Here is a 27,930-nt window from a genome sequence, read left to right as displayed (position 1 = left end):
CATATGTGGTTTCAACAGCCTCTAATACATTCCAGTCTCAGCCTCCAGCTCCGAGGCAGAATGAGGCGAGCGTTTTTATTTATTTATTTTTGGACCAGTGTTTGTACTGTCAGTGAGAGAGCCGTCAGTTTATGGGGGAAGCTGGATGGAGGTGATGCGCACTGATCTGCTCCCTACAAGGTTCCTGCTTTGCTTTCACAACACGAGGATGGATCGAGTTTTTGCTGAACGGTAAAGCGATGGATTTCCCTGCGCTTCGTCACCTTTTTCTGTCACGTTTTTTTTTGATTCCCAAAACGGAGATAACATCTAGGAGTTGTTTTGCGTAATTTCCAAATTCCCAGGCGGCGGATAACATCATCACAGAAAGGTTTCACGCCCCTGGAGGTTGTGTTTTGCTAACTTCAGAGATAACCATAGAGTAACTTTATGATTATTTTTTTTTAAGCGTCCGTTGGGCTGATTTGTCCTTGTTTTCTGTTGTGTAGGAAGTAAAAAAAAAAAATCGGTGGGAAATGTCTGCCTTCCACAACCGGAGCCAAACGAGCGCACGTCGCAGTGACTACGTGTGGCAGTACGAGTATTACGACGACGAGGAGCCCGTGTCTTTTGAGGGACTCAAAGCGCACAGATGTGAGCCATATCATACATCTACAATCGACTTCAACTTGTCAAGTGTGCGTGTGCGCCTTTTGACGCACGTGAGTGTGCGTGCATTAGGTTATTCGTTAGTGTCAGGGTTACTCACCTTTAAACTGTTAATAGCCTAATTCATGTCTCATGACCTATTTCTCTGTTAGGTTTTTGTAGCCTATTGCTTCAGTTGTGGGCTGGCACGTGCCCCCATAATCTCATAAAAAAGGTGAAGGTGATGAATTATCTGGCTGCAATAATTCATGCACAACCTCTACCGTCAAAGGATACTCCTCTGATAATGAGAAGCCAATTAATCATCAGCAAGCATACAGACACGTTGTCAGCTGTAATCCAATAGCCTAGACTACTGAATGCTCGTTTCATTGAATTATCGAGGCTCTCTGGGCCCCTGAGAGAAAGTAAATCACAAGTGATGAATACAAAATATATTTATGGTTCGATGCACTCCAATAAGCCTCTGTGTCTTCTCTCACATTTCAGACTCTATCGTCATCGGCTTCTGGGTTGGACTTGCTGTGTTCGTCATTTTCATGTTCTTTGTTCTGACGCTGCTCACAAAGACAGGGGCGCCCCACCAAGAGTGAGTGTTAAAAAGCTTTAGCCCAATTATCTTTCACCATCACATCTACAAGGACAACCAGGGAGAGCTCAATCTGTTCAGCTCTCAGCGCCTCTTATCTCAGAGCTGGAGTAGCTTTCATGTCTGATTGTTTCATTGATGCTTTAGCTGTTCCGGCTTATTTATAAGACATTTTTAATGAGGTAAAAAGGGTTGTTCTTCTAGGATTAAGGGTTATGGCGTTTGTGAAGATCGTATATTTGATTTGGAAGTTATAGCTTATATGGCAAAAGTGATATTTCCATTTTAAAGAGGGGTCGGCAGTGGGAGTTGATGAGAAATCCCATATATATAGTCAGACTGAAAATGTGAAGCTGTTTATGTTTCCAAAGCATTTTCTCACATTTTTCTTTCTTTCCTAACAGAAACCCAGACTCTGCTGAAAAGCGCCATCGACCAGGGAGCTGCCTCGTAGACATCGATGGCCCCCAGGACGAAAATGACAAAGCCTTCTCTCGCCCGTTGTTATCGGAGTCCCGCTCTTATTTTCATTTCTACATTAATGAGGAGGATCGGGGCCAGAGGAAGCTGAAACCAGAAGAAAAGACAGCTGTTAAGCAGCAGGAGTCTTTCAACCGGCCCAGAGGTATCAGATCTTCTGGGATGGGCGAGATGGAGGAGGATGTCGAGGAAGCTGGGAGACACCAACCTCTAAATGGACTAATAGAGGAAAATAAGGCTGAAAGAGAAAATGACTTGTTTTCTCACTTCAACATCCCTAACTTTGTGAACTTGGAGCAGAGTTCAAATCTTGGAGAAGAGGATCTACTGTATGAGCCGTCTGTCATACTGGAGCGTCAGGCTCACTCCCAGGACACTCATTGTGACATCCACTAAAGCCGATATACATCACAGTCATGGATGTAGTGGTACTGTTATTTTCTTTCCTTTTTTTCACAGGGTCATTTGTGACTTTACAGGGAAAAAGTATTCATCATCTTCTTTTGTCCTGTACGTCAAACCTACAAAGCCTTTTTTTTTTTAAACAAGACAGCAAAAGATGACATACAATTACATAATAAGCTCAACTCCCAGTTTAAGATGAAGGAGAAAGAAAATTGCTCTGAAAATTGCAGTCGTTATTTTGAGGCTCCGGAACTTAATGGCGCTGTACTCGTGATAAGTTGGTTTTTCACACAGAAATGAGAGTAAATTAAGTCCGCAGGAAGAGATAGTTCTCCACAGTTCATTCTGCTATTAATGGCTCTTATTTCTTGTAGAATTCCTGAAATCCAATATTTTGGAATTCAGTATAAATATTTAATTGTTCTGAATTGAATTCACACAGCTGCCATTGTTCTTTGAACCTCAAAGTGGGCAGGTCCAACTTTTATGTATTCCAGGTTGTAAGTTGTATACATGAAAGGAATCTGATAAATTGCTTAGTCATCATTTCACTCCTTCCATATGAAACTGTGACTCTTTTTTTAAATCCAGAGATAGTTCGGCATACTTCAAGTGTAAACAACATATTTGATATCCCATAAACTAGCTAGCAAAAGCTGGGCATTGTAGCATTCAAAAACTATTACTGTTATGCCTTGTGTTCCATGATGAGTTACAAAAGGTGCATTTCATTAGCTAACATTACCATTAGCTGCTGCAGCGTTAGCTTGTTAAGGTTGGCAATTCTTACAAGTTTGCTTGCGAGAAAGATAACAGGAGAGGTGTAAGTTCCCGGCTAACATAACCTTTAGCAAAAAAATCACACCAAGCTACTAGGCAATGTTACACAATCAAACAGTAATGTTAACTAGAAAGTGGCTTAATGTGAGCTGTTGTCTAGCTAACAGACTGTCAATTATGACGATATACCTTGAGATGTTGAAATAGGTTTCTCTGGATTTTCACTATCAATAGTCTTTTCAGTTCCTGTTCAAAGTTTTTTTTAAGATTATCTATGTTTATATGATATTTTAAAGAAAAACCTGAAAAAAAGCAGAGCTACAGAAGGTGAGCTTCCCACCCTGAGAGTGATGTCAGAGGAAAAATGCTGCTGAATGAATATGGTGATTTAGAATTTGTGTTTCATTAGAGGTGTACTTTAACCGTGTAAGTAGTAGCAGAAAATCAAGCAGACTGTTACAGGACAGGTAATGTGAGATGACAATTTGATACTATAATTCTGTCTCTTAGATTAGAAGTGATCTTTTTGTCCAAATAAACCTCAATAAGATAGAAAATGTCTTGTGTCCCATTATTTAACATCACAGAGGTTAAAAGAAGAGATCACAGTCAGGTTTATGGCATGTTTAAGCTACCAATTAACACGATTTGGAAGGGGCTCTTGTCAAGATTTCAACATTATATCAAATTGATTTGTGTAACTTAGGGTGACCTTTCTTCAAATCTCTAAATCAGGACACAGATATTCTATCGCAAAGCCACATGTAATGATCCACAGATGGGTAACCTGCAAAGGTGCCATCCTAAGCAGCCCATTTATGTTGGTTGTCAGTGGCCTCACTGAATTTGATCACAACAGAGATACTTCCAGCCTGTACCCACCATTTGTGTTTGCTCATTTTACTATGGCTTTGTATGTCAGCATTTCCACCGTGAGTGACTGAAAATGAACTCTTGCAGTCAGTGGTGTAATGCAGGGTATACGCAGGTATACGGAATAGACTCACTTATTTTTCAGTCTCCATGGGGTTATACCCACTTCCAAATCCCCTCTGAATCACACCAATAATTGATTGAAAATATTCAGTAGTATGCTACAATTATTTTCCTAGAATGGTGAAGGGATGACCCTCCCTAATCTGTCTCTAACTGGCTAGTACAAACTTAATATGCAAGAGTAGTCTTACATGTCACTGTTTATAACAGAGGCCCTTTTTCTCTGCTGGAGGGGCCACTGTAAAACATTTGCAGGAAAAATGAAGAGAACAGTAAACCCACTTCTTTAGACACCACTACACAATCCAACATATTCCTGACTGGTAATTTTTGTCGGAAGTTCCTGGAGTTCTTTGGAAAATTCTGACATCCTTTTCAGCACGACAGCCAGCATACCTGTCGTTACTCAGCAGGTTCTATTAGGATGATAAACGAAGCAAGCTAAGCAACCCCAAGATTGACACATTTACAGACAAATCAGTATTGAACTTTCACTGGTGGTGTATGAGTATATGTATATGCCTACATATCGTTTTGGTTGATCAAAAGTGGGACAGGGACTGTTCAAAAACTGGGACATTTATAGTGTTTTATAGATTTTTGTGGGGACTCAGGCCACAGAGCTTGAAAACAGGACAGTCATGGTTAAATTAAGATGTCCTTGCTAAAATGTGCTTGATTGTTGTACTCAGGCTTGTCAGTTGGTCGGTACATCGCTGATAAATGTTGCTCAGTTTTGGCCTGATTTTGAGTTAAATGCAAGCTGCAACCTCTGGGGTGGAGACATGAAGCCAGAAAAATGAAGCCATGGATGAGCCAAAAACTGCTGAATTTGTGGCATTGCTTCCCTTGGAATATTTTCATACAAATATCTTACATGGTGGGCTGATGTCAACAGTTGGGGGAAAATATGAATGCAGTTTTTCCCGATATACTGATTAGTGGGTAAATATTTGTACTGATATGAAATGTTAATCAAATGATGAAAGTTACTTGAAAGAAAAGCACAATCCAAAGGCATACATTAACATCTCCTGAGCAATGCTGTGCTGTTTGTGTCTATATTCATGGGGAAATCACCCTCACAGTCAAACAAATTGAATTACTTAAAGTCGCATCAAGTGATGATTATGCAAAGGAACATTGGGAGCTATTACGCTCCATTCTGAGTAAATGCCCCAGCTTCGTACATTTAGCTGCTGCAGGGATGTGAGGGGAATAACAGAGAGTCAATTAACATTGCCACGGAAGTGACTCCAACAAATCATCCTTTTTTTTCAGACTTTGACTGACAGCCCATTAATTATTTTCTCCTGATACATCAGACAAAATAAATGTTCACCATAAATGTTCAACACCTGTCCTCTTTCATTTGCAAGCATTGTAAGAAAGCAGGCAGCTGGGGCCGGGCTACTACCTTATGTGATAAGGTAGTTCCCTAAATTAATTTTCAGAGAGTACTGTTTCCAGTAGAAATGGTCAACTTTAGGGAGATATTCCACTTTTCGTTAAATGTGTAAATGATTACCTTTTAAAACGAGCTGTAACTGTTTTCTGATGGACTGTTTATAACTGCTAGCATGTTGCTGGGAATAGGTAGTTTCTTCACCCCCTTTCTCTTCTGTCATGGTTACTTCACTGTCTAACACTTTCCAGCTGCAGCCCTTGGCTGGACAAAGGCAGAGGCGTGACGTAAGCCCCTAGCGTATCGGAAGTGACTTATTGATAAGAAACTATACAAAGATTATAGATATTGATAATCGGCAGAGACATTGGGTCACATTTGGAGTGAACATATTCGATGACCCATTAGCTACACTCAGAACACAGCTAACATTAGCATTGTGCCACTTCATATCTGATATTTATGTTTGAGAATTACGGATTCAACATGAGAGGCAATATTAACTCTAGATGCTAATACTCATCTAAACACAATGTTAAAATCCTTAATCATTAATAGCACTTTGCTTCAAATTATCTGGCCAGAAATAATGGCTAATGGTTTCAAGAGGGTTAATATGTATACCGATGATAAGAAATGATAAAAAAAAAACCAAGGCAATGTTATTTTAAGTAAGACAGTTTATAAATGATATTCCAAACCTACACAGTCTTAGTACATTTTTAAAAAGTTGGGATGTGTGAATGCTTTGATGTGTTGTTCAGTTCCACTCCTGCCCCCAGTGTGTTATCACCAAACTGTAACCAAAAGTTCAGAGCATGGTTGGGGTGCCTTAGATCTAAATTAGTGGAAGCAGGGTTCAAACAGTTAACAGTGTGTGTGTGTGTGTGTGTGTGTGTGTGTGTGTGTGTGTGTGTGTGTGTGTGTGTGTGTGTGTATGTGTGTGTGTGTGGGCAGACAGTGAAAGTGAGTGTCTGAATATCTGAGGTTATGTAATGTTAGACTGCAGTTCATTATTGTAGACTGTCTGAATAATTGGGCTGTCAAAGTGTGTCAAGGATTTCTTTTTTTTTAACAATTAGTCACTGCTCAAACCAAACGAAAGAAGCTTTGTTTTCTCCACATGATAATTCTCAATCCTGTGTTTCTGAATGAAGACTACCAAACATGTGTTTACACATGATTGGAGATGGTTGCTGAGGTGATGTGAGAAGGACGGAGCAGGGGTGAGTCAAGTTCTTGTTTATCCTTGGAATGAGGGTTCAGTCAACTGTGTCCACTGTACCATCCAAACACAACAACAGTGATAGGCCATTTGTATGGACGGCAAATTTATAGATAAATAAATGCATGCACACAGTCTGTCCAGTTCTTGATCGGCCTTTCTTGTTAAACATTCAGGAATGACTTGCTGTTTGCTTCTCATGCCTCAGCAGTTTAACCCTGATGTTTTACAGCCTGACTTCCAATGGTGCAGTAAGGATATACAACCAGTGGGTGGGGCAGTGAGGTAAAATCAAGTCTGCCATTTGTTCTTTCGCCTAAATGCCCCCGGGCGGTCTCAGCAGGCATCGTGGTTGACAGTTGGTGAGCTGCAGTAACGCCTAAACAATTGAGGAGCAGTAGGGGAGCAACTGAGAGGCAGAGGAGGAGGGGGGAGAAAGAGAAAACACTGACAGTTTGTTACAGCGGAAAATTCTGGGATCCAGTTGGTGTTAAACAAACTATGTCAGTCAAATGGTGATTATAGTTACAAGAAAACAAGAGGATCAGCATATTTTGAGAGGTCCAAGTGTATTTTACCATGATATGGCATATGGCCTGTTACTACATGATCTACTTTATGTTATATATGCTTCTCTTTAGTGTTCACCCCACTTCTCTACAGCATGCTATTTTTACCCCGTTACTAAAAAACAACAACTTTGACCCATCAATAATTAGCAACTAAAGACCCCTCTCCAACATTCCTGATCGCTAATTACCTAACCCTCCTCAGTCTATTTGTACCAAAGTTTACAGAGTAAAAACAGGGCAGTCTACACTGACACGAGTAAGATGTCCCATTCAAAATGACGAGAAAGTTACACGGACTACCAAATGTTGAACCTGCCCTGTAATATTGCACCCTCCTCTTTAAGTACATATTGCACAACATAAATAGTGAAAAAAGGTTAATTTGCCCATGATAACAATACGATAAAATATCAAGAAGTAGCAAATATACAATAGCAGCTATAACAAAAGGAAGAATAAAGTTTTAAAAAATGACGGTATAGCAAGATAAAAATAGCAAGGTTAGACCTGAATTCCGCCTTTGAAAAGTTGATCATAAAATTCTGCTAAACGGACTGGAAAGTTACATTGGCCTTTTATGACCTGTTCTTCAATGGTTCTCCTCATACTTAAAGGACAGAACATCCTGAGTTTTACTTGGCAACTTTACATCCGATGATTTCAGCATTCACTGTGGGGTGCCACAAGGTTCAGTTTTCGGTCCACTATTACTTAGTCTTTACATGCTCCTTCTTGGTACCGTACAGAAACACAATATCTCCTATCATTCGTATGGCAATAATACTCAGCGATATATTTCACTTTCCCCAGATAAGCTTGAGCCTTGAATGAACTGGTCAGATACATGTCTCAACATTTTCTACAACTTAACAGATATGATAACACAGAAATTCTGATTGTAGGACCACAAAGGCAGGGGCTCATATCAATGTCATCATCTTTTCCTCTTCAGCACAGTGAGCAAGTGAAAGACCTGGGGGTCATAATTGATACAGATCTAAACGTCCTGAACCAGATAACAACTATTACAAAGACAGCCCTCAATCATTACGAATATTTCCAGACTAGGGTGCTTCATGTACCAATCCGACTCTAAAAAACCGGTCCATGCAATTTTATCCAGCAGATTGGATTTCTGTGATTCCCCCAATGCTTGACTTTCTAAAAAACCAATAAACAAACTCCATCATCCAAAACACCGTACCAGAGTGCTAACACTGACAAAGAAAATAGAACCTATTACACATATTCTGAAAAATCTTCATTGGCTTCCAGTCCAGAACAGAATTGAATTTGAAGTGTTACTTCTCGCCTACAAAGCTCTAAATGGTAAGCCACTTCAATATCTTTCTGAACTGCTCACTGACTACAGCCCAGTCAGATTCCTCAGATCCTTAAGTCCAAACTTAGTAACAAATAGCATGCTGATCTAAGGTCAGAAGAAACTTTTATTTCCTTCAAGAGAAGTCCTAAAACATTGCCTTTCTCTCATACACTCTTAGAAATTCCCCGTTAAAAAACGGTAAACAACTGGCAGTAGGGTTGCCAGGAAGTTACTGTAAAATTAACGGTATATTACTGTTGCTTAAATTTACAGTTTTCTACCGTTTTTGTAAATACAGCAAAAAGCTGTGATTTTAAACCTTAACAGGAAAATACTGTCTTATTAACTGTTTGATACTGTTTATTTGCAGATTTTTACTGTGAATTGTAAATACTACACCTAGCAATAGATTAATTTCCTTCTACCAAAATGGACACAATATATTTATTTTCTAAACCTAGTGATTTGATAAATGATTCCTTGCATGTCAGGTTATAAAACACCATGTTTTAAAATAATAAATAAACAGTGCCTTTAAAATTGCAATTTAAAATGTTAAGACAAATGATAAAACTTCAAACTGTCTTCTCAAACCACATCTGTCTTCATTGAAACTGTAACAAAAACAAAGAAAATACACTTTAAGAACATGAAGGTTAAATAGGCAAAAGATCTAGCACAAATATTTACATTAAGACATTTAGTAAAGGCCATTTCCAATGTATAGTGCATAAAAGAGTTTTGGTGGATACATTTTAAACAGAGAGGTTAATAAAGAATCTGTTATAGTTTAATAACTGAATAAACAACCTGTCCTCTGAGGGAAATTATTTCTCCTTCCAGACTGAAACTGCCACATAACAAGGATTCTGTAAAGGGAGAAAACAACATTAGAACAAAAGCAGCTCCAGCTGAACAGTGAACATTATCATATGGACAATCCTTTCTGAATATTCTCCATATACAAAGAAGTACAGTAAAAGTATGAAGTAAAACTAGCATGAATAAAAATAATTCCTAGAATTGCTTTAAGTACATGAATTCAGGATGTATAGCAGCAGCTTTGTGTTAAAATAGTAAAAAACTAAAAACATGCGCCAGGTCCATTCTGACAGTCTCACTAAAGTTTCCTTTTATACATTTTCAAATAGTGTATATTATACTATTTATACTATGGCCATATTGCCTAGTAAGCCCAGCTAATCATCATTTCTAATTCAATATTTAAATCAATAGTCAACAAAGAAGTGTTAGCTTGTTGATGTTAGCTAACCTTACCATTCTAGTACAACCAGGCAAGCAAGTCAAGTCATTATAGCCCACTTAGTTAACCACATTACAAGAAAATGTTTTGTTTTTTGTCCCATTTAGCAACTGTTAAGATCTGTATTTCAAGCTAATGTTAGCTGGCAAAGAATTCACTCACTGTGTGTGTGTCTGCCTGCAGTGTTTCTGTGTAATTTCCAAATCTAGCTAACATTAATCCCACAAATGACTTCAAACTTAGTAAGTGATGGTTTTTGCCAATTCTAACTAGCAAAGCAGTAAGGCACTCACCTCTTAATTGTCAGGATGGAGATGGATGACAATCGGGCAAAGCCAACTCCACTGTCCTTTCAACCATGTGCTTTCAACTTCTTTTTCCCCAAATCCCAATTTACAGCAATTTCTTAGAGTGTACCGTTGGCTGTTAATTTGTTTGTGTGTGTGTGTGTGTGTGTGTGTGTGTGTGTGTGTGTTTGTGCGCGTGTACATATGTATGGTTGGAGTATGTAGATGTATGTGTTGTATGGGTTGGTGCAGGGTCATTTTATGAATTTGTTTTGGATTTTAAATGTGCTCATGAATCTATTTGTTCATTTTTAATGTTATTTTTGTGGTTGTTTATTGATTTCCTCTACACTGAGTTTACATTTGTATGAAATGTGATATACAGATGAATTGAATTCAATATGATACCTTTAAGGGAACATATGTCCTGTTTCTAGGAAACCATTGAAGTTAACTGCATCATTAATGTTTTCCTTTCTTTTTTTATATGTCATATAAAATATGTCAATATAACAGAGGCAAACTAAGTCATTCTTATTCAAAGTCATACACTGTTTTTTAGACGTTCCGGTTAAAGTGCCAATTATATCTAAGGCTAGAGGTCACCAACACAATCAAAATGACTTGATTTCTGGGTCGCAAAAGGGCATAGGGCAAATTGTTAGGTCGCGCACCATGTACGGAGGCTGTAGTTCTCCAAGCAGCGGCCGGGGTTCAATTTAGGCCTGTGGCTCCTTTCTCACATATCATTCCCCACTCTCTCTCCTTGGTTTCCTACTCTACCCACTGTCCTATCGAATAAAGGAAAAAAAGCCCCCACAAAAAAATCTTTAAAATTACTGGATTTCAATAAAATGATTTCAAAGTCTTAATCACGTGTGTGTGTGTCATTTTTATGCCACAAAGAGTCATTTTATCTTGTTTTAGTTGAAGCTATATTTTTTTACGCTTAACCCCTCATCCTGGCAAGTCAGGATGCTGGCTGTTCGTCTAGGAAGCCTCATCAACAATGACAGTTGGGTCCAAAAAGACATCAAAACTAGACAAGGCTCAGACTGCCTTCTCCCAATGCCACCTCATCTGACTTTCCAAGAAATATTGCCTGAAAACTAAGATGCTCTTATATAACAGCAATGCCAAGCCTGTTCATACTGTATGGTGAAGAGAGCTGGCGAAAAGTGAAGTGAGTAGAGTGGAAGCTTTTCACGACAGATGCCAATCTGCCAGATATTATGGCCAAACAAAATATCCAACCTCCATCTCTTCAAAGAGAAACAGGGAGCAAGAGCACGATCAAGGAAATTGTATACAAACGTCTGAGATGCCCAGTTTGCAAGAGTTGTCTTGAGGTGGACACCACCAGGCCTCGTCCCATAGGGGATGAACTTCACTCAGGACGATGCACAAGTGATGCAGTTGGGCGACCCCAGTCAAACAAGTCTAAATATGTCCATGTGTCTTTTAATCGTAGCACTAATGAGCACATATCTTATCAGTTACACTTTTCACAAATAAGTCTTTTTTCAACTATAGGCAGCCAGAAGTAACAAAAGAAAAATAGTATTCATGCCAGAAAACAAATGCACTCAAAGGCCTTCCTATGATAGAATAATGTCTAAAATGTATCTTCTTTCTGACTTCAAAGGATTCTTATTGTGGCCCCAGCAGCGTACCGTTTTATTTCTTATGCCATGCAGTATCAATCTGGATGGATACAGAGATGACTAACTCTTTCTGTCTCCCTTGACCATAAGAAAGCAGCTGTTTACACATACCTCCAGTGTCTCTGCAAAGTGTAACAAAGGGTGGCTGCTTTGATGGAGCTGCTGCCAGGTGAGCTTGTTTGATGATCGTGTGTGAAACTATATGAACACAATGATACAGAAAAACAAGTGTTGAAGGAAAAAAAAAAAAGAGAACAGCGTCACATTGTTTTATATTGTAAAGCCAGTGAACACTTTGAACATCTTGTTGGGCTACATGTTGTGAATGCTGTCAATCGATGTTGCTCTGTATGTGTGACGAATGCCTCGTATAAATTGCATTGTCAATGTATGACAAGCTCTGAAGCAAATCCTCAAATCCAGGTCACTAAGTAGAGCAAGAGGACGTTAAATTGTGTTTTCTCTCTGCTTTTTGTGTGTGTTTGCAGTTTTTACACAAACTGTTTTCTTAACATCATCACCAAACCAGAAAAACAAGACTTCCACTCCCCTGTGATAATTGTTATAAGTGGCATCATTTCCACGTTACCTCCAAACAGTTGAACACACTAATACTTGTATCTCAAATGTTTTTTCTGTCACTAAAAGTATACAAGTATATCACTTACATACAAGCTTATGAACAATTTGTTCGGTCCCAATGTGCTTCGCTCTGAGAGAAGAAAGGCAAAAGTGTAAATTTTTCATCGGGCGGAGAATGAGACGGGTTTCAGTTTCTGTGGGTGATTAATAAATGATGGGGGAGACACAGAGAAAGAGACAGAGAGGGAGGATGTATTAGCATGTGTTTGAGAATGCAGAGCCAGAGCCAGTGTGTTTATAATTCAGACTGTTTCTGTGTGTGAGTAACAGGTTAGTCGAAGTGGGATTTGGGCCGGAAAGGAAATGTAAATGAATGAAGGTGTAATGTGTGAATGCATAGGGACATTTCTCCCTCCACCCTTACAAGGCTGACACCTCTAAATTCTTGCAATACCTTTTTACTTGTGCAATACCTTTCATTAAAACACTGTTTGCACTGTGACTGTAGGCTACTTGCCCCTATTGACATGGTGTTCATTTTTAGCTGGCAGCCCATTTGCTCTATTTATTTATGTTTAGCTCCCCTTTAACTTTTATCTTAATTCATTTAGATTACTAAATGCTCCTTAGGTTAACGTTTTTATCTTTTGGAGCCACAGATCTTTTATTTGACTGATCGTTCTAGTGTTTTCATTTTGTATCCAGTCTGGCTGGCCTTTAATCAGTCTGTCTAATATCAGTGTCTCCTTTTGAGGTCTTATCTATGTTTTTAACTAATCTGTTGCTTGTACCTCAACTTGTCTTTGTTTGTGTTTCTTTCTCATGCTCCACACCAATTGCCCCAAGAGGGATTAATAAAGTTGTTTGAATTAAATTGAATTTGATTTTTTCTTCTTCTTACACTTACTGAGAGTAAACAAATCTTTAATGAAGGATAAAGTGATCAACAGAGAAAAAAAAAAAAAAACCTCCACAACAGACAGAAACCCCTCCGAAGATTATTAACATGTGTCAACAAATACTAAACTTTATCTACCTGGAGTGAGGCAGTCCATAGGTTACAGTGTACACCTGTAAATGCCTTTGTTTGTGTCCCTACCAAATAGGCTACACAGTTGCACAACACACCGCCAGAGCTTGCTTGCTGTGTCACAGTCCTGTGAGCCTCAGGGTGTGTTACCTGGCCCGGGCAGATTCCGCCTGCATGTCAGCTTTTCTTACCCTGGGAAAAAAAAATTCTATGGCATCTCTGTTAGTCTGCAGGGGTTAGCTCAGAAAGTTTCTTATTTTAGCTTGCCACACATTAATTAGGCGGTGGAGATCTGAGGAGGGACAGGTTTACCTCACAGAGGCGGAGGAGTTCTGAAAGGCTTCATTCATGAAAGGCTTCATTGCAGCGGGCTGCTTTTGACTCGGTTATTCACGAAACAGCTGGGAAGGCAGCAGAAGCAGTGTAAACATGGTAAGACCTTTCTCTCTCTCTCTCTCTCTCTCCATATGACTCTGCTGGTGGTGTGCCTCCTCAGAAACGCACCGGGCTTTTAGTTAATCGATTTTTTTCGGTCGATAAGACAATTTGAGGACTTTGCCTGGCTGGATATCATGTCATGGCCGCTGTTTGTTTTGGTTTTATGAAGTCTTAGATTGGCGTAAAAAACCCGTCAGAGCCTCTAGGAGTGAGACTTAATGTCAACAAAGCTTTCAGTGTAGTGTATAGGCTGTGCAACGTCGTTTTAGGCTATGATTGTCAACTGCTTTTTTTTTTTTTTATAGGCTACGTTTTATTTCATGAGTAATAAAAATGCGAACCTGTTCTGACATGTCTGTAGACTTAATATGCCGTTCAATGTCTTAATCAGAAGGCCTACCCAACAAGAAAAAAGACTTTCATTTAACTTAATTAAAGTGGTAGTTCCACTCCAACGCCTGCAGGCACAATGTGTTTGTGGTTCAAGAAAGTGTTCAGTCATAATTAAAACTTTTGTCACGTCATTAAAGGCCTCTTGAGTTATAGCCTAATTTAACAAGCCTCTTTTAACCCAGATTAAGATAGGCGTAGTCTACTTGCTCAGAGAAAAAGACGTCAAAGAGTTAAATTCTTTGCTTCGGCAGTATGGAAACACTGACTTGAGCTGCCCGCCAACTGAATGAAGGGGCAGGTCCAAACAGTCTATGGTTCAAACCCAAAGACTGAACTGAACAGGCCCTGAAAAAAAACAAAAAAACCCACAGTCAGTGCGTCATTTCCCCTGGAAAACTTTGTTTGGAGACGGCCTAATGCTGCCTTCAAGTGCTGACACAAATGTCGGAGTTTCAAGATCTCCACACATCAGCTACCTGGACAAGTTGTTTCAACAAGACTTCCCAGACCCCAAACCAGATTCATTACATCAAACGACAAACTAGAACGTTTAAATGTTTTAATTTCCTTTTTCTGCCGTTAAAATAAATACTTAGTATTCTCATGCTGCTTTTCTGTGCTTTTGTCTTTGCTGTTACGTGTGTTAATAAACCCCAACATCAAATTTGGACTCGCTTAGCCCGAGGTCTCGCAAGTGACTCACATATTTGACATCTAAGCGACATTTGAGGTTCCAATCTGTGACGTGTCAACATTTAGGTGTCACTACACATCATTGTTTAGTATTCTATGCGATGGTAATCATCAGAATTCTGAAATGTATGAATGCATGCATTAGGCATATGTCATGTCAAACCTATGCTTCATCCGTACGTTTATCATTCCTGTATCATGTCTGTGCTGTGAGAAATATCACTTAATATGTACTGACAATAACAGCATTGCTGACTTGCATCGAGACTCAACAGAAAAGTGTCTTAAATTATTTAGATTAGAGAAGTGAGAACAGAGATTAAACCAAAACTTCTCTTGACTTTTTTTCACCCCTTCAAAAAAAAACAACAAAAGAACACATACTGTAGAGACAGACACCTCCATTAAAAATGTTTTTTTTTGACTAAACTCTTGAGTTGCTAAGTTATAAAAACCAAAGGAATACAATTAATAACTAAGTATAAAATAAAAAAAATGATTTAATAGAGATTCGGTGCACGTGTTTGACATTTTATAGCCTTAAGAGTATCTAAGTAGATAGATAAGGGGTGTGACATATTCACTATTATTGCTAATTAGTAGCAATAAATCTAATAACACCTCGGTTTAGTCATTAGCCAGACTTACACATGTGCACGGCTCTCAGGTGGCTGGTCCACTTGTTGACACTCGTTTAAGAAGTTTACGAGCAGCACATGAAGGCATCACTTTACCACAGAGTTGCGTGCGCTCCGCTGGAGGGGCAGGACTTCTTCAGCGCCCACAGTCTGCCGATCAGTGCAGTTTATGGATGCTTCAACTGGATGAGAGGTGGACTTAAAAACTTAGTGTGTGGATCAGTTAAGACATGCATCTAAGTGCAGTTTCTGGACTGTACACACTGAGAAGTATTTTCCTTTTCGCGCTGGGAGAAAAAGTTTTCTTCTAAATATTAAAGAAGGGTGAGTTGATTTTTGAATGTACATGCTTTAGTATTTGATCAAATTAAGAAAGTTAAGGATAGAGCTCTCTCTCTCTTTGCCAAAGCAGAATATCTTTTTGAAATGATAACTCTGCTGTTTTTGAAAGTGCCTGTGTTTTTTAATATCCTGGTGGAATGATTTTGTGTTTGTTTTATGCTCTTTAGGAGTTTTTGTTCTAAACCAAAATCATGTTCACATCCTACATAAAGAATCTGAATGATATGGTATTTTCTACGGTAAGCGTACAGGTTATAAGCACTCATGCATGTCTTTGCAATGCTGAGAGATGCATGGCCATACTAAAAAATGTCTTTGAACACACAACCCCTACTTATATGTCATTTAGACTCCAAGCCTGCACTCCTTTCCCTTTGTCCATTGGCAGTTCATGGTATATGCACCACCACGTGTAGCTACTGTCAGTGCATATTCATTTGAGATAAACATGTTTACAAGCTGCCTCTGCACATGGAAAGAGATATTTATGTGAGTTATTTCTCTGCTTTCCTTTAGTCTGAGACCCCCGAGGAGCAGCCGAGTACTGGGGTCTTGGGTCGTATTGGGAGCTGGTTTTCTCCGTGGAGGGGAAAGGGTCCTAAAAGTCCTTCTGAAAATGACTCCCCGACTTCCGACCAGGTTTTTAAGTCAGAGGGAGAAGAGGAGGAGAGTGAGGATTCTGTGAGACGCAAAGCAAGGGGAGAAGAGCAGCTCTCCAGAAACATTTTCCTCTTTGAAGGCGAGGACGCCACGCAGTCTGCCCGCAGAGTCAGCTCCGTTGTGAGCAGCACTGAGACAGCCGGAGGAGGTCCAAATGAGGAGGAGTTTGTTGGGTGGAGGAAGGAGAGAACAGGGCAGGGCAAAGACGGGGAGGAGAGCAGCAACGGTACTTCAGAGAGCGGGAATCCTGAGAGGAATGCCAGCCATCTGACACATCTCTCTTCTCTTCCTGAGCGGGGAGTGTTGTGGGACTCTGACCGAGCCCACGCCCAGCCTCAGGCCCAGAGACAAGCACAGGCCCAGACAGGCAAAAGGCTCCATGTGTACCTGGAGGAGACCAGCGTGAGTCACTGTGGCAAAGACACACACAGTGCCGGACAGGAAGTGGTCACTAGAATCAAGACAAGCCTACAGGTTCGACCCAAGGCAAAGTCAACAGAGAGTTTTGAGCCGCCAGACAGCGTAAGTTCAACAAGTACAGAGAACAAAAGGACAAATGTAACGCCTGCGATTGGGGCACAGAGTTATTACAGTGCCCTAGTGGGAGTGTCACTGAAATCACACAAAGATCCTGAACCTGATCAAAAACAAACAGAAGACGACACTATGGGGCGGAAAAACTCAGCCAAAAGAAGATTCAGGAAGAATTCTCAGGGAGATGGCAGGAACAGCCCTCAGCAGGAACAAAACCCTCCCAGCGCTGTCACAGAGGGAATCCCTACGTCCGACCAGGCAGTGACCAGCCCTCAGGGCGAAAGTCCAAACACTCACACGGGAGAGTCGTCTCTAAACTCCTCCTCTAGACTCAGCCCCTCCCCTCTGGGCTCACCTGAAGGAGGAGAAGGTAAGACTTCCTGTCCTGATTCTGTCGCCCAGCTGGATGAATTCCAGGACTCAAGCTCCACTGTCACAGCATCCACTGTGGCGAGTGTGGTGGATGGAGGAGCAAACATGGAGGACGACAGTCTTTACAAAGTTGAGAGGAAAACAGAGACGCCGGAGTCCAAACGCAGGAGTCTTAAGGTTTCTCGCAGTGAGGTGAAGTTTTTCCCCAAAAACATACCTTTGAAGCAAGTTCCAACGGAGGACACGCAGGATTTTAGGTCAATGCTTAAGAACACCAAAGATGAAGCAAAGAATAAAGCCAAAACAGAGACTGATTCAAGGTAAGTCTTCACTCAAATGTGATTGGTTCAATACACTGCTGTGTTTAAAGCAGAGCCTTTCAATAATATTGCTGATAAAAAAATCATATTTGATAAAGGTAGATGTTAAGCAATGGAAGTAGTGTAAAATCAACTTTAAAGAACATACCATTCATGTTTTAACTAAGATGAAATCGCTGTCAAAACAGGGAATGTGCACTAACTGCTATGGTTGGATTACTGCAGGTGTATCCATAGTGACACAATAGAGTGAGTCATGACACAAAGTACAACACTTTGCAAGGAATGGCATCGCAAAGTTCAGTTCAGATAAAAAAAAATGCCAGGTTGACTTAGCAAAACACACACACACATTCAACCGTAATTAGTTTGTGGCTGAAGAAGTCAAGCAAGTTTTAATTAATTATGTTTGGCTTGCCGATTATGATCATGTTTGTTTATCCTTTGTCTCCTATCTTACACAGACAACACAACCTTAAGAAAATTGATGAGGAACCTAAGCCAGTCGTTGGCCGGATCACCGATAAAATCAGCCTCTTTGAGGGCCCTACAGTCGGCGTCAGCAAGTCGACCTTTCAAACGCAGAGGAATGCCGATGTTTCCCCAGTCAGGAAAGCCACAGAGCAGCTGAAAGCAGATTTTTCATTATCCGACCAGAGGTCAAGATCGACTGAACGTGATGACACGCTCAGGTCCAGCTCTGCATCGCCCGCCAGGGAGAAGCCGATGACGATCAAGGAGCGAATGAAGAACTTCACAGACGCATCCAAAGCAGGTGAAAGGGCAGAAAAGCCTCAAAAGCCAGTTATGCCTAGAATGCATCAAAAATCCACTTTATCTGCTGCATCAAAGTCACCAGAACTGGACGATCAGGGTAAACAGGATACTAAAGAGCAAAAGCATACAGATGTAAAAACAGAGAAAACTTCAAAACCAGAAGGACAAGATACGACTGATGCAGGGGTAAAGATTATCACTCCTAAAGAACGACCAAATGAGTCCTCAACAAAGGACACAGTGGCCTCAAAAACAGTAGATCAGGGTTCAAAACCTAATAGTGTTGAAAAGGCTGCTGCAGCTAAAGGGTCAGGTGACTCTACAGAACTGACCATCAGCCTCAGCCCACAGCCAAAAGGCAGAACAGGCCCCCGCTCTAAAAGAAAAAAAAGTAAGGAGCCAACCAGTCCAATGAGCCCAAACATGGACTACAAACTAGAACACTCTACAACAGAACCAGAGGCCACAACTATGAAACCAGAACCGGTGGGTGTTACAGAAAGGGCATCTGCATCCAAACAACCGGCAGAGGAGGTCATACCACCATGTGATACAGCCGACAAGAAGACACCAGACAAACCGTCTTTGTCTGATACCCAACAGAAAGCCTTGAAGAATGATTCAAAGGACTCAGGCAAACAGAAGAAACAGTCCGATTCTTCTTTTAAAAAGGAGAAAATTGACAAACCACTTGAAAGGCAGGGGGGATTGGCTGAACCGTCTGAAAGCAAAGACAAATTTGATACTGATGCTTGTAGCAGTGAAACAAAGTCTCCTGTTGATAAGCAGTCTGTTATTTTACCCCAAAATGACAAAAAAGCAGGGGGTTTGTTCACCCAGGCCTCCAAGGACAGCAGGGAAAAGACAGCCCCCTCCCCCTCACCTGCAGCAGAAAGACCTATTAAGAAACCTCCTTTGAAGGAGCAGGAGCCAACCGCTGAACAGCCCAAATTAAATAAAGACATGTCAGTGCCATCTGAACCAGAGAGGAAAGGAAAAGTAAAGGAACCCAATCAAGGAGAGGCAGGACAAAAAGCGCAATCCAAAACCAAGGACAAAGAACTAATTGAGCAGGCTGAGAGTAAAGAAAGGGACAAATTAAACAATTTAGAAAGCAAAAAAACAAAACAGGCTAAGAGTAAAGAAATTGACAATATAGAAAAGGCACAGAGCAAAACCACTAAACAGGGTGGGCGTAAAGAAGTGGAGACATTAGAAAAGGAAGGGGGCGACAAATACGAGCAGGCTCAAAGTAAAGAGGTGGGAATAAAGGGGAGTGAGAAAACAAATCAGACTAAGAAGAAAGAGGAGGAAAAAACACAGCAGCGCCTGCAGTCAGATAAAAATACCACAAAGACAGAGGGTTCCAACGGTGGGAAAGGTTTCCCAGGTACAGATGGGGCGGCCTTTAGAAAAGATGAAAGAAAGAATGTTGAAAGAAAAGAGGAGACACAGCTCATCAAAAACACAACAAAGCCGAAAACCAACCAACAGGATTCAGCCTCTGAGTCTTCAGTAAAGACATCATCAGACGTCCGAGCTCAAACACAGCATGACAGGCGGAACAAGTCTACACAAAAAGCTGGCGTTGGCACAATCACTCTTGCCAATGAAGCTGCAAGTGGGATGGACAGTGATAAAGGGCCGTTGAAGGGAGAGACGGCAACAAATGTGCAAAAGAAGGCTGCAGAAAGCTCTGGAACAGACAGAGAGTCAGTGTTGACCGCAGCGGATCCAAAGCCTAATTTTGTATCCGTGGAAAAATCTGAAAACTCACTGGATGACTCATGTGCACATGGTGCTAATGATGCTACGCTCTCCAGCTCAAAGCCTATTACCAGAGCAAATACAGCTGATGAGGAAGTGACTGTAAAAGCCAGCACTGACTCTCCAGCACTGATTACTGCGCGGGCTGACAACACGGCAGAGGAGGAAAAGTCAGGAGGTAGTGAGAAAAAGAGAAAGGATGTTACAGAGAAGAGTTCGGGTGTCAAATCAGTGCCGTCAGAAGTCAAAATCTCAGGAGATTTTGCGAAACGTCCTCAGAGAAGCCCACTTAGTGAGGAATCAGAAAATACACAAAGCACAAGGGATATCACACCACTGAAGGGCGCAGAAAAAACAGCACAGATGTCCTTGGATAGCACTGCTTCAAACTCTACAGTCAATGTGGTAGAGAAGACTGCTGATAGAACAATGCAGACACTAAAGAATGAACTTTCTTCTGTTGCTAGTGGGGAAATCTCCTCACATCCACAACCCAAAACTGACATAAAGCAACCAGTCAATAGCAAGCCGGGTCAGACCGAAAAAGTACCAACTTCCCCAGAGTCAAAGAAGCTAATCCAAGACTCAGTCCAGCGTTCACCCATGAAGAAGCTCCAGTTTCCACGTGGACTAAGCAAAGATGATTCAGCAACAGGGCAAGACGCCCCCTCCAGCTGGCTGGATGTGGACTTTCCAAAGCGGAAACTCAAAGTCTCCATGGCTAAACTGACCTCTGCCGGAAGTGAGAGTAACCTTCTGGACGCACCAGATGACCTAGATGATGACGATTTTGTCGAGAGAATCAAGAAACTCTGTGCCCCGTTCTCCCTCCCACCACGTAGACACAACCCGTACGGGACACCTCAGCCACCTTTCGCCTTGCCTGCAATCAAGGAGGACCGCTACGAGAAGACGTTTGACCCTGAAGAGTTTAAATTTGGCTTGCGGAAGAAGAAGCAGTTCACCATTGATACGACCCCAAGCAGCTTAGCCAAACTACAGAACGCAGAGGAAAAATCTGGCCTGAAACTGGCCAGGGCGAGTTTGGCCGACAGGAGCCTGCTGCTGAACAGCTTGGACACTCATTCTCGCCTCAGGGAAAACACCCCCGTAAATGAAGAGGAAGAAGTCAAGGAAGAGAAAGACGACCAAATCAAGTGGAAGTCTCGCTTGGAGGGGAGCTGTGTCCTCAGCAGCCTGAGCTCCTCCATCCTCAGGGGAAAGAGGATTGGATTTCAAACCCAGGGAGAAGGCACTAACTCTGGGGAGGTTTCACCTAGCGACTCACCCCACACTAGCCCTCCACCTTCATCCCAGCCACCCCCACCAAGCCCGACTTCTGCAACTCCACTCAAAGACACACTCGCAAAGCAGAGCCTGCTCCCGAGAAACAAAGAGGAAGACCAGGCCGGGGAGGCTGTGGTCAGTGACTCAGCCCCTCTACTTCCTTCCTTTAACGACATCAAGCTGCCAGACTATTTAGAGAAGTACCTCCCTCGAGAACCAAAACCAGTGCAGAGCAAACAAGGACAAGAGCAAGTCAGAACAGAGGTTAGTTTTATTTGTGTTTTTTCTAAATCTCCAACTAAGAATGATAAGAATGTAAAGAGGTTGTACCCACTGACAAAATGTCTCTTGCAAGAACAAGTGAAGTTTGAAGCTAGAAGTTACTCACCAATAACACCAACTATCAGAGCGTTTTCAGAATCTAATGGCAGGAAATACTCGTAAAATCCAGCGCTCTGCTGTATCAACTCCCTAAATATCTACAAATGTCAGTGTGATGCATTTAACTTAACTGATGTGCTCGCTTTTTTTTCGGATCAGGCTGCTGGGAAAATGACAACTCCAACCCCTGTAGTGGAAAGAGATAGGGCTATGAAACCAGTTCCAGTTCTTCCTGATGCTAAGCCTCCACGTTTTCCTGAGATCCCTCCACCCACACACTCCACACTGACTGAGCTCAAGCAGCGTCCAGCTCAGCCACAGGGAATACTTAATAACATTGTAAGTGTGCAGCCTACACCATGTTATACGAGTTTAGGATCACAATTTAAAGCTTAACGTCAAGTCTGTGTTAGTGTGTTAGAACATTTTTCTTTGACATCCTTCATTTCTCAAGAGCTGCACTAGCTCCTGCAGAAAATGTGCCACTGTTTCATTCTGGTATCGAGTATCATCACGACGAGAGAGTCTTCGTCATCCACAGAACAGAGGATCTTTTGTCTTTTTAGGCTCTTTACTTGAGTGCTGGCTGCTGTAAATGACTGCACCATGATTAGGGCTGCAACTACAGACTGTTTTTCATAACGCCTCATTTTACATGTCTGTCATTTTTACATAACTATTCATTTTAAAGTGATCTTATTGTAAGTTTTATTAAAGCTTCTGTGAGGAGTTTTTACATGGTCATGAAACAGACTGAAATGAATACTGAAGTCTCTTTATGAGCGTCAAAAGCAAAGGAGACCATCAGAAAGGAGACTGATCATTTCTACTTTGTAATTGTATATGGCAGTCAGCCCTGTCGGGGGGTGCTAGGTCTCAGATGAGGCGATTAACAGCACTCTGCTGAAACAGCCTTCTAAAAATGTTCCAATTCAGAGAGGTATTGTGAGTTGTACGTTAGACATTCAACATTAAGACAGGTATGAGTTTTCTGTCAGAAAACATACAGAAAAATCTGTATCTGTAAAACATGCATGACAGGATATAATAGAGACAAATTTAAGATTCAAGATTTACTTTATTAAGGGGAAATTTCTGTTTTTACACTTTGTAAGTCATGCAACACACACACAGACTGAAATATACACAAACAGGATCCCATGGACATGAACTAATGGAGAGATGCCAGAGTGAGGGAGCTGCCCACAGCGGGCGCTCCTGGGCTGATGGTGGTGAGAGGGGGCGCCCAAATCCCTACAGACTGAGCTACTGCCGCCCCCAAAATGATTCAGCTAATTACTAAGAGGGCAGCCAAAATCAACTTAACCTGAAAAATCCTAAAATGAGCTTTAACCAATGAATAACTACCTAGTGTTTATGATAGTAAGAAATGCTATTTTTGAAGTATTTCTCCATTAAGACAAAAAACATCACTGAGAAACACTGGTTCTTTATATCAGGCTTTGACCATCAGATGCTATGCCTTATGCAAAACGGGAGGGTCTGACCTCCGGAAATATAGTTCTTGACTTCTAAACTTGATTTTTATTTAAGTCATGCAACACACAGAGAGAATTTAATTCTCTCTACCCTTTTTTCCTTGGAGAACCTTTGTATAAACTATCCATTAATTGTTTTTATCAGTATGATTATGATGTGCAAATCTAATTTTGACAACCTCAGAGCAGACAGATATGATTTAATTTAGGATAATTTAACTGGGAGTTTACCAGTTGGACACTCTGGATTTGACCATTTTAACTGTTTGTTGTCCAGAAAACATCTTGAGAATATAAGTGGTTTGGATTGCATTTCCAATTGGAAATTACTGTACTGAGAAGTAATGAAAGCACTTTCAAATTAAATGAACTGATGAATTTGCCATTTACTGTAAGTGTAAGAAAGTGACAAAGAGTTGATTTTGTTCAAATCACAGCTCAAACCACTGCTTCAGTTTACCCTGAAAGACAACTGTGTAAACAAGCGAGTACAGTAGTCACATTTATGAAAGTAGAGGATTTCAAATGTTGGCTCTGGGATTTCATTTGCTGAAATACTTTCCGTAACTACTTTTTGGGGAAGCTTAATGTTAAAATTTGACTTTTTTCCTGTTTCCTTTTGTTGACATTTGTGGCCTTTAAGCTCGGAAGTTGCCTATTTTGAAAGTATGCTGTAAGGATAAACACTTTAATCTGCTTGGCTAAGCCTGCCAGCGCAGTGCTTACATGCAGGGTAAAGCAGTGTAGTCTCCATCGACCGATTCTGTCCCTGGACGTTAACTAAAAGGTGGGGATATTCAACAGTTACAGAGCTGCTGCATCAACAAAGGCGGATCAGTTTCCTCGAGGTGTGCCATGCTCTGAAGTCTTTACCCCATTTTAATTCTGTGTTTTTGCATTCCAGACAAGAACTGCCAGGGGATTTCACAAGCGCCCTGGAAAGGTACAGTAGGCACATCTTTGCCCACAGAGAATAAAAACAAGATGGAAAGAAAAGAATCTGGACAGACATTCACTGTTCTTTGGAAACATCTGCTTCTCATATGGTGTTCTTGGGGGTAAACAAAGTATTTAAAAAAAAACAAAAAAAAACAGTTGAGTGCAAATGTTCAGCTGGATGTGATTACAATCATGGAATTCAGTGCTGCCAATGCAGAGCTTATGGCTCTTCATTATTGTAGAAGTTTTATAGTCGTTGCAAGAAAAGAGAGATACTCCCCTGCTGCTCAACATTTTCAGTTCCTCGTCTACCACTGCTTTGACCGGCATTAACACACACGCTCACACATATTCACACACGCGATGAAACGCTGCATGAAAAGGGCAGGTTTGATAAGGGCTCTCAGAAAAAGGAAAAAAGCTCAAAGCAGTGACCACAGAGTCCACAGAGCAGCTTGTTTTTGTTGCTCATTATTCACAAACTTCAATTCTTCGTTGGCCTTTAAACTGCAAATGTAGCTTTTATGTTACATTTGGTGGTTACAGAATGCATTACGATAAGCCCTGGTAGTTCAAGTAAAAGTGTGTTTATGCTCTTAGCGATACTAAAAATATAAATATGCATTTTGTAGAAATGTACATTAAATAGAGAGGGGAAAAGAAGTTGCCATGCTATTAGTTTTCTTACAGCTCTCTGTGACTCATGAGTTAATGTGATGGAGTGGGCATGAAATACATTTATTTTTTTTATTTTTTTTAGCATGGATTATTTATTTTTCCTGACCCTGCCCCTTCATGTGTCTCAACAGATGGTGTTGTTTGAGAAAGCTCAGTGCAGCGGCCAGGCGTTTGAGATTTACAGGGATGTAGCAGATGCTACGTCTCTGCAGCTCTCGCCTCACATATCTGTCAAGGTGGTTAGAGGATGGTAAGTAATCATATGTAACTGAACTTTCAGACCATGGGAAGACGATGTGAACTGAGGTTTAGTTCTAATTAGTGTCAAGTCGTGTATGGGTGCTAGGGTTGCTTGTTAAGGCTTCTTAAGAAGTGTCAGAAGACTAATTCAATGGTAAATCAGCCCTGATAGTTCCATACTTGTTTTCCTGCTCTTTTTCCTGTATCGGGCCTCTTGATCATTTATTGTAAGGAAACAGAGTGCTCTCTACTCCTGGCATTACTCACCAAACTGAATTGTTTGTGTTTTTTGGGCAAGGCAACCTGGTTGAATTCTATTTTGAATCCAGCTTTGTTTACTCGATAGCTGTCTCCCTTTGCTGGATCATTGCAGCTGTTCTTGGTGTTTTACGGAGAGACTGTATAAAACATTGAGGACAGCTCAGTGGCGTCACCCGTTGGTTTCTGAAGAGGCATGAGAAACAGAATTAGGTTGACCCATTAGCAGTGGGTGCAGAACCAGCGTTCAGCAGAGTGCTCCATTAGGGAGGTTTTTCTTTTGTCATTGCAAAATGTGCAAATTTTCAAACGTCTACCTTGCCTGTTGACAAGCAGCACCTCCGCCCATTACAATTGCTGACTCTACCTAACCTTTGGTTGATCTAGTAAAAGAAAGATGGAGTTGAGGCAGGTCTTTAAACCCCCCCCCCCCGGCAAACGGCAAACGGCTACAACACCCCCACCTATCAGTCATAATTGCCCAATTAAGATAAAATAGAACTTTAAAATCTTGAAAGCACTTCTTGTCCCAGGTTGCTCCAACATTACAGAATAAAAAAATGAACACAAAAGAGCTTCAAATATAAGAGAAATACAAGAAACATTAAACATGAAGTGTGTCACCAGTAATAATTAAATAAGGGTTATTTAATTTCAAACAAGACTCTTAGGTAAGAGACTCTTGAAGCTGCCTCTGAAGATGACATCTGGGGAACTGCAGTTTTTTTGCACTTCTACATTGTCTTCATTATTCAAGGATGGAGGTTGCAGCTTGGTTTTAAACTGATTTGGATCAGCAACATTGTCCTGGCGAGATTGTGAAATGCCAAATTTTCTGCGTTTATGCCTCTATTCAAAGGGTACATAGAATACTCCTAACCTCCAACCTAAATCTACGTGACTGCCCTTAAGGTCATACATGGGGCACAAGGGGAAGTTACATTATTTCTTGAATATAAATACATTTTATTAACCACTTTACTGTCAAATGATGTGGTCGTGAGTTAATGATCTGCACTGTTTGGCCTAAAGAGATAAAACAACAGTACACTCCTGACTCATTTTTAAAATCACTGTTACAGCAGGAAGCCCATTAGCTTAGCATTAGGGACACAGCTACCCTTGCTTTGTTTCAAAGTAACAAATCCTACTGCATGTACCAGCACCTCTAGAGCTCACAAACTAACATGTTGAATCTTGTTGGTTGCATCAGGTCAAAAACACAGAGTGGTTTAGGATGATTATGAGCTGGATTGTCTCTTGGAAAAGTGGGACCTTCCTGAAGATTGTTTGCCCCTTTGAGGTTGCCAAGTAAAAAAAAATCTTAGAAAGGAATGTGCCCAATCAGGAACTAGCCAAACACACAACCTCCATTTAAAAAACATAATTGATCGTTTCGAACTGATCACTTGAATAGTCTTTGCATAAAGCTAGCATGTACATGAGCCAGCTTTAGAGGTGCCATGAACATAGCTAGGTTAGCACCCCTTGAAATCTAATCGGCCACCCCATGTTCGATCTTCTCATCTTAACCTGAAGCAAATTCAGGTATAGGTTGAAGTATAGATTTCAAACACGCTTTTTAAAACATGTACAGTTTGTTTTCTTTCTGTCAGAAATATAATGCTGCAATTTAATGTAATGCTTTTGTCTTTGCTACAGCTGGGTGCTCCACGAGAAGCCAGACTATCAGGGACGCTGCATCGCCTTAGAGGAAGGTGACATTGAATTGACAAACTTGTGGGCAGAATCTCTGCCAGGAGCCGAACCACAGAACAGCCCACCAATGCGTATTGGATCTATTAGACTGGCTGTCTGGGTGAGTGCTGTGAACAAATATCATCACCTTGTTTGGCCTTCAGCTTTTCAATATATAGATTGATGTTAACTCTCAAGGTCTTCTGAAATATGTGATACTGCTCTACGACTTACCTAGTTACACTGCAAAGGAATGATTTGAAGATGCATAAGTGTTATTCATGCTGCTCTCTGGATCAAAACAAAAGGAGAAGACAGACTTCGATGATGTAATGAAGAAGTGTGGGACCCTGAGAGTTTTAGACCTTTTTGTGTGAAACAGCCACCATATCTAAAGAAATACAATGATGATTTTATGATTGTTTGATACACAAATATGTCCCGAACACGTCAGTTTGTTCACCTAAATTGTCAAAAAATATCCATAGTTTAAAATGCCACATTAATTGTTCTCGTCGTCTTACCTCCCATCCTGCCAGTACTCTAATCGGGCCTTTTTTGTTTCTAAAGATGTGACTTTAAAGGGAACAGCTTCGGTTATGAAATGGGCAGCAAACATCATTGAAAAAGCTTGCCTCTTCCTGACTGAGCAATAAAAACAAACATAAACCGTTTGCAGTCTTCTCTGATGTATCACTGTTTTTTTTGGGGGGGCGGGTTTTCATCCGTGTTTACCCAACAGCAATAACCCAAATAAAATAGACT

General features: G+C 40.9%; 2 protein-coding genes across 4 annotated transcripts in view; both read left to right on the top strand.

The window, feature by feature from the left end:
• LOC109989680 (melanocortin-2 receptor accessory protein 2A) lies at positions 1–3,459 on the top strand. Of its 2 annotated transcripts, none has more exons than XM_065964149.1 (4): positions 1–392; positions 493–633; positions 1,138–1,237; positions 1,642–3,459. In XM_065964149.1, the coding sequence occupies exons 2-4, from the start codon at positions 516–518 to the stop codon at positions 2,111–2,113; spliced, it is 690 nt and encodes a 229-aa protein (XP_065820221.1). In that variant the 5' UTR covers positions 1–392; positions 493–515; the 3' UTR covers positions 2,114–3,459. The 2 variants fall into 2 exon arrangements, with proteins under 2 accessions (XP_065820221.1, XP_065820220.1); XM_065964148.1 differs by having other exon boundaries at positions 2–387; positions 489–633.
• Positions 3,460–13,466: 10,007 nt separating this feature from the next.
• LOC109989642 (beta/gamma crystallin domain-containing protein 1) overlaps positions 13,467–27,930 on the top strand; it is a 29,739-nt gene continuing 15,275 nt past the window's right edge. Inside the window, exons 1-7 of one of the 2 annotated variants that reach the window (XM_020641477.3) lie at positions 13,467–13,683; positions 16,272–17,641; positions 18,106–21,736; positions 22,013–22,192; positions 24,257–24,295; positions 25,101–25,219; positions 27,130–27,286. In XM_020641477.3, coding sequence (XP_020497133.3) covers positions 13,681–13,683; positions 16,272–17,641; positions 18,106–21,736; positions 22,013–22,192; positions 24,257–24,295; positions 25,101–25,219; positions 27,130–27,286 — 5,499 coding nt within the window. In that variant the 5' untranslated portion in view covers positions 13,467–13,680. Of the gene's footprint in view, positions 13,684–15,922; positions 15,995–16,271; positions 17,642–18,105; positions 21,737–22,012; positions 22,193–24,256; positions 24,296–25,100; positions 25,220–27,129; positions 27,287–27,930 lie in introns of those variants that run through there. The other variant, XM_065963504.1, reaches the window with a different exon arrangement.

This window comes from Labrus bergylta, chromosome 15 (assembly GCF_963930695.1).
Source record: "Labrus bergylta chromosome 15, fLabBer1.1, whole genome shotgun sequence".
NCBI lineage: Eukaryota > Metazoa > Chordata > Actinopteri > Labriformes > Labridae > Labrus > Labrus bergylta.
Note: the sequence above shows the minus strand (reverse complement) of the source record. Positions and strands in the feature narration are given on the sequence as shown.

Coding starts and splice junctions, on each gene's coding strand:
- LOC109989680 (XM_065964149.1), top strand. CDS start 516: ATGTCTGCCTTCCACAACCGGAGCCAAACGAGCGCACGTCGCAGTGAC. Junction 634..1,137: donor GGGACTCAAAGCGCACAGAT/GTGAGCCATATC, acceptor CTCACATTTCAG/ACTCTATCGTCATCGGCTTC. Junction 1,238..1,641: donor ACAGGGGCGCCCCACCAAGA/GTGAGTGTTAAA, acceptor CTTTCCTAACAG/AAACCCAGACTCTGCTGAAA.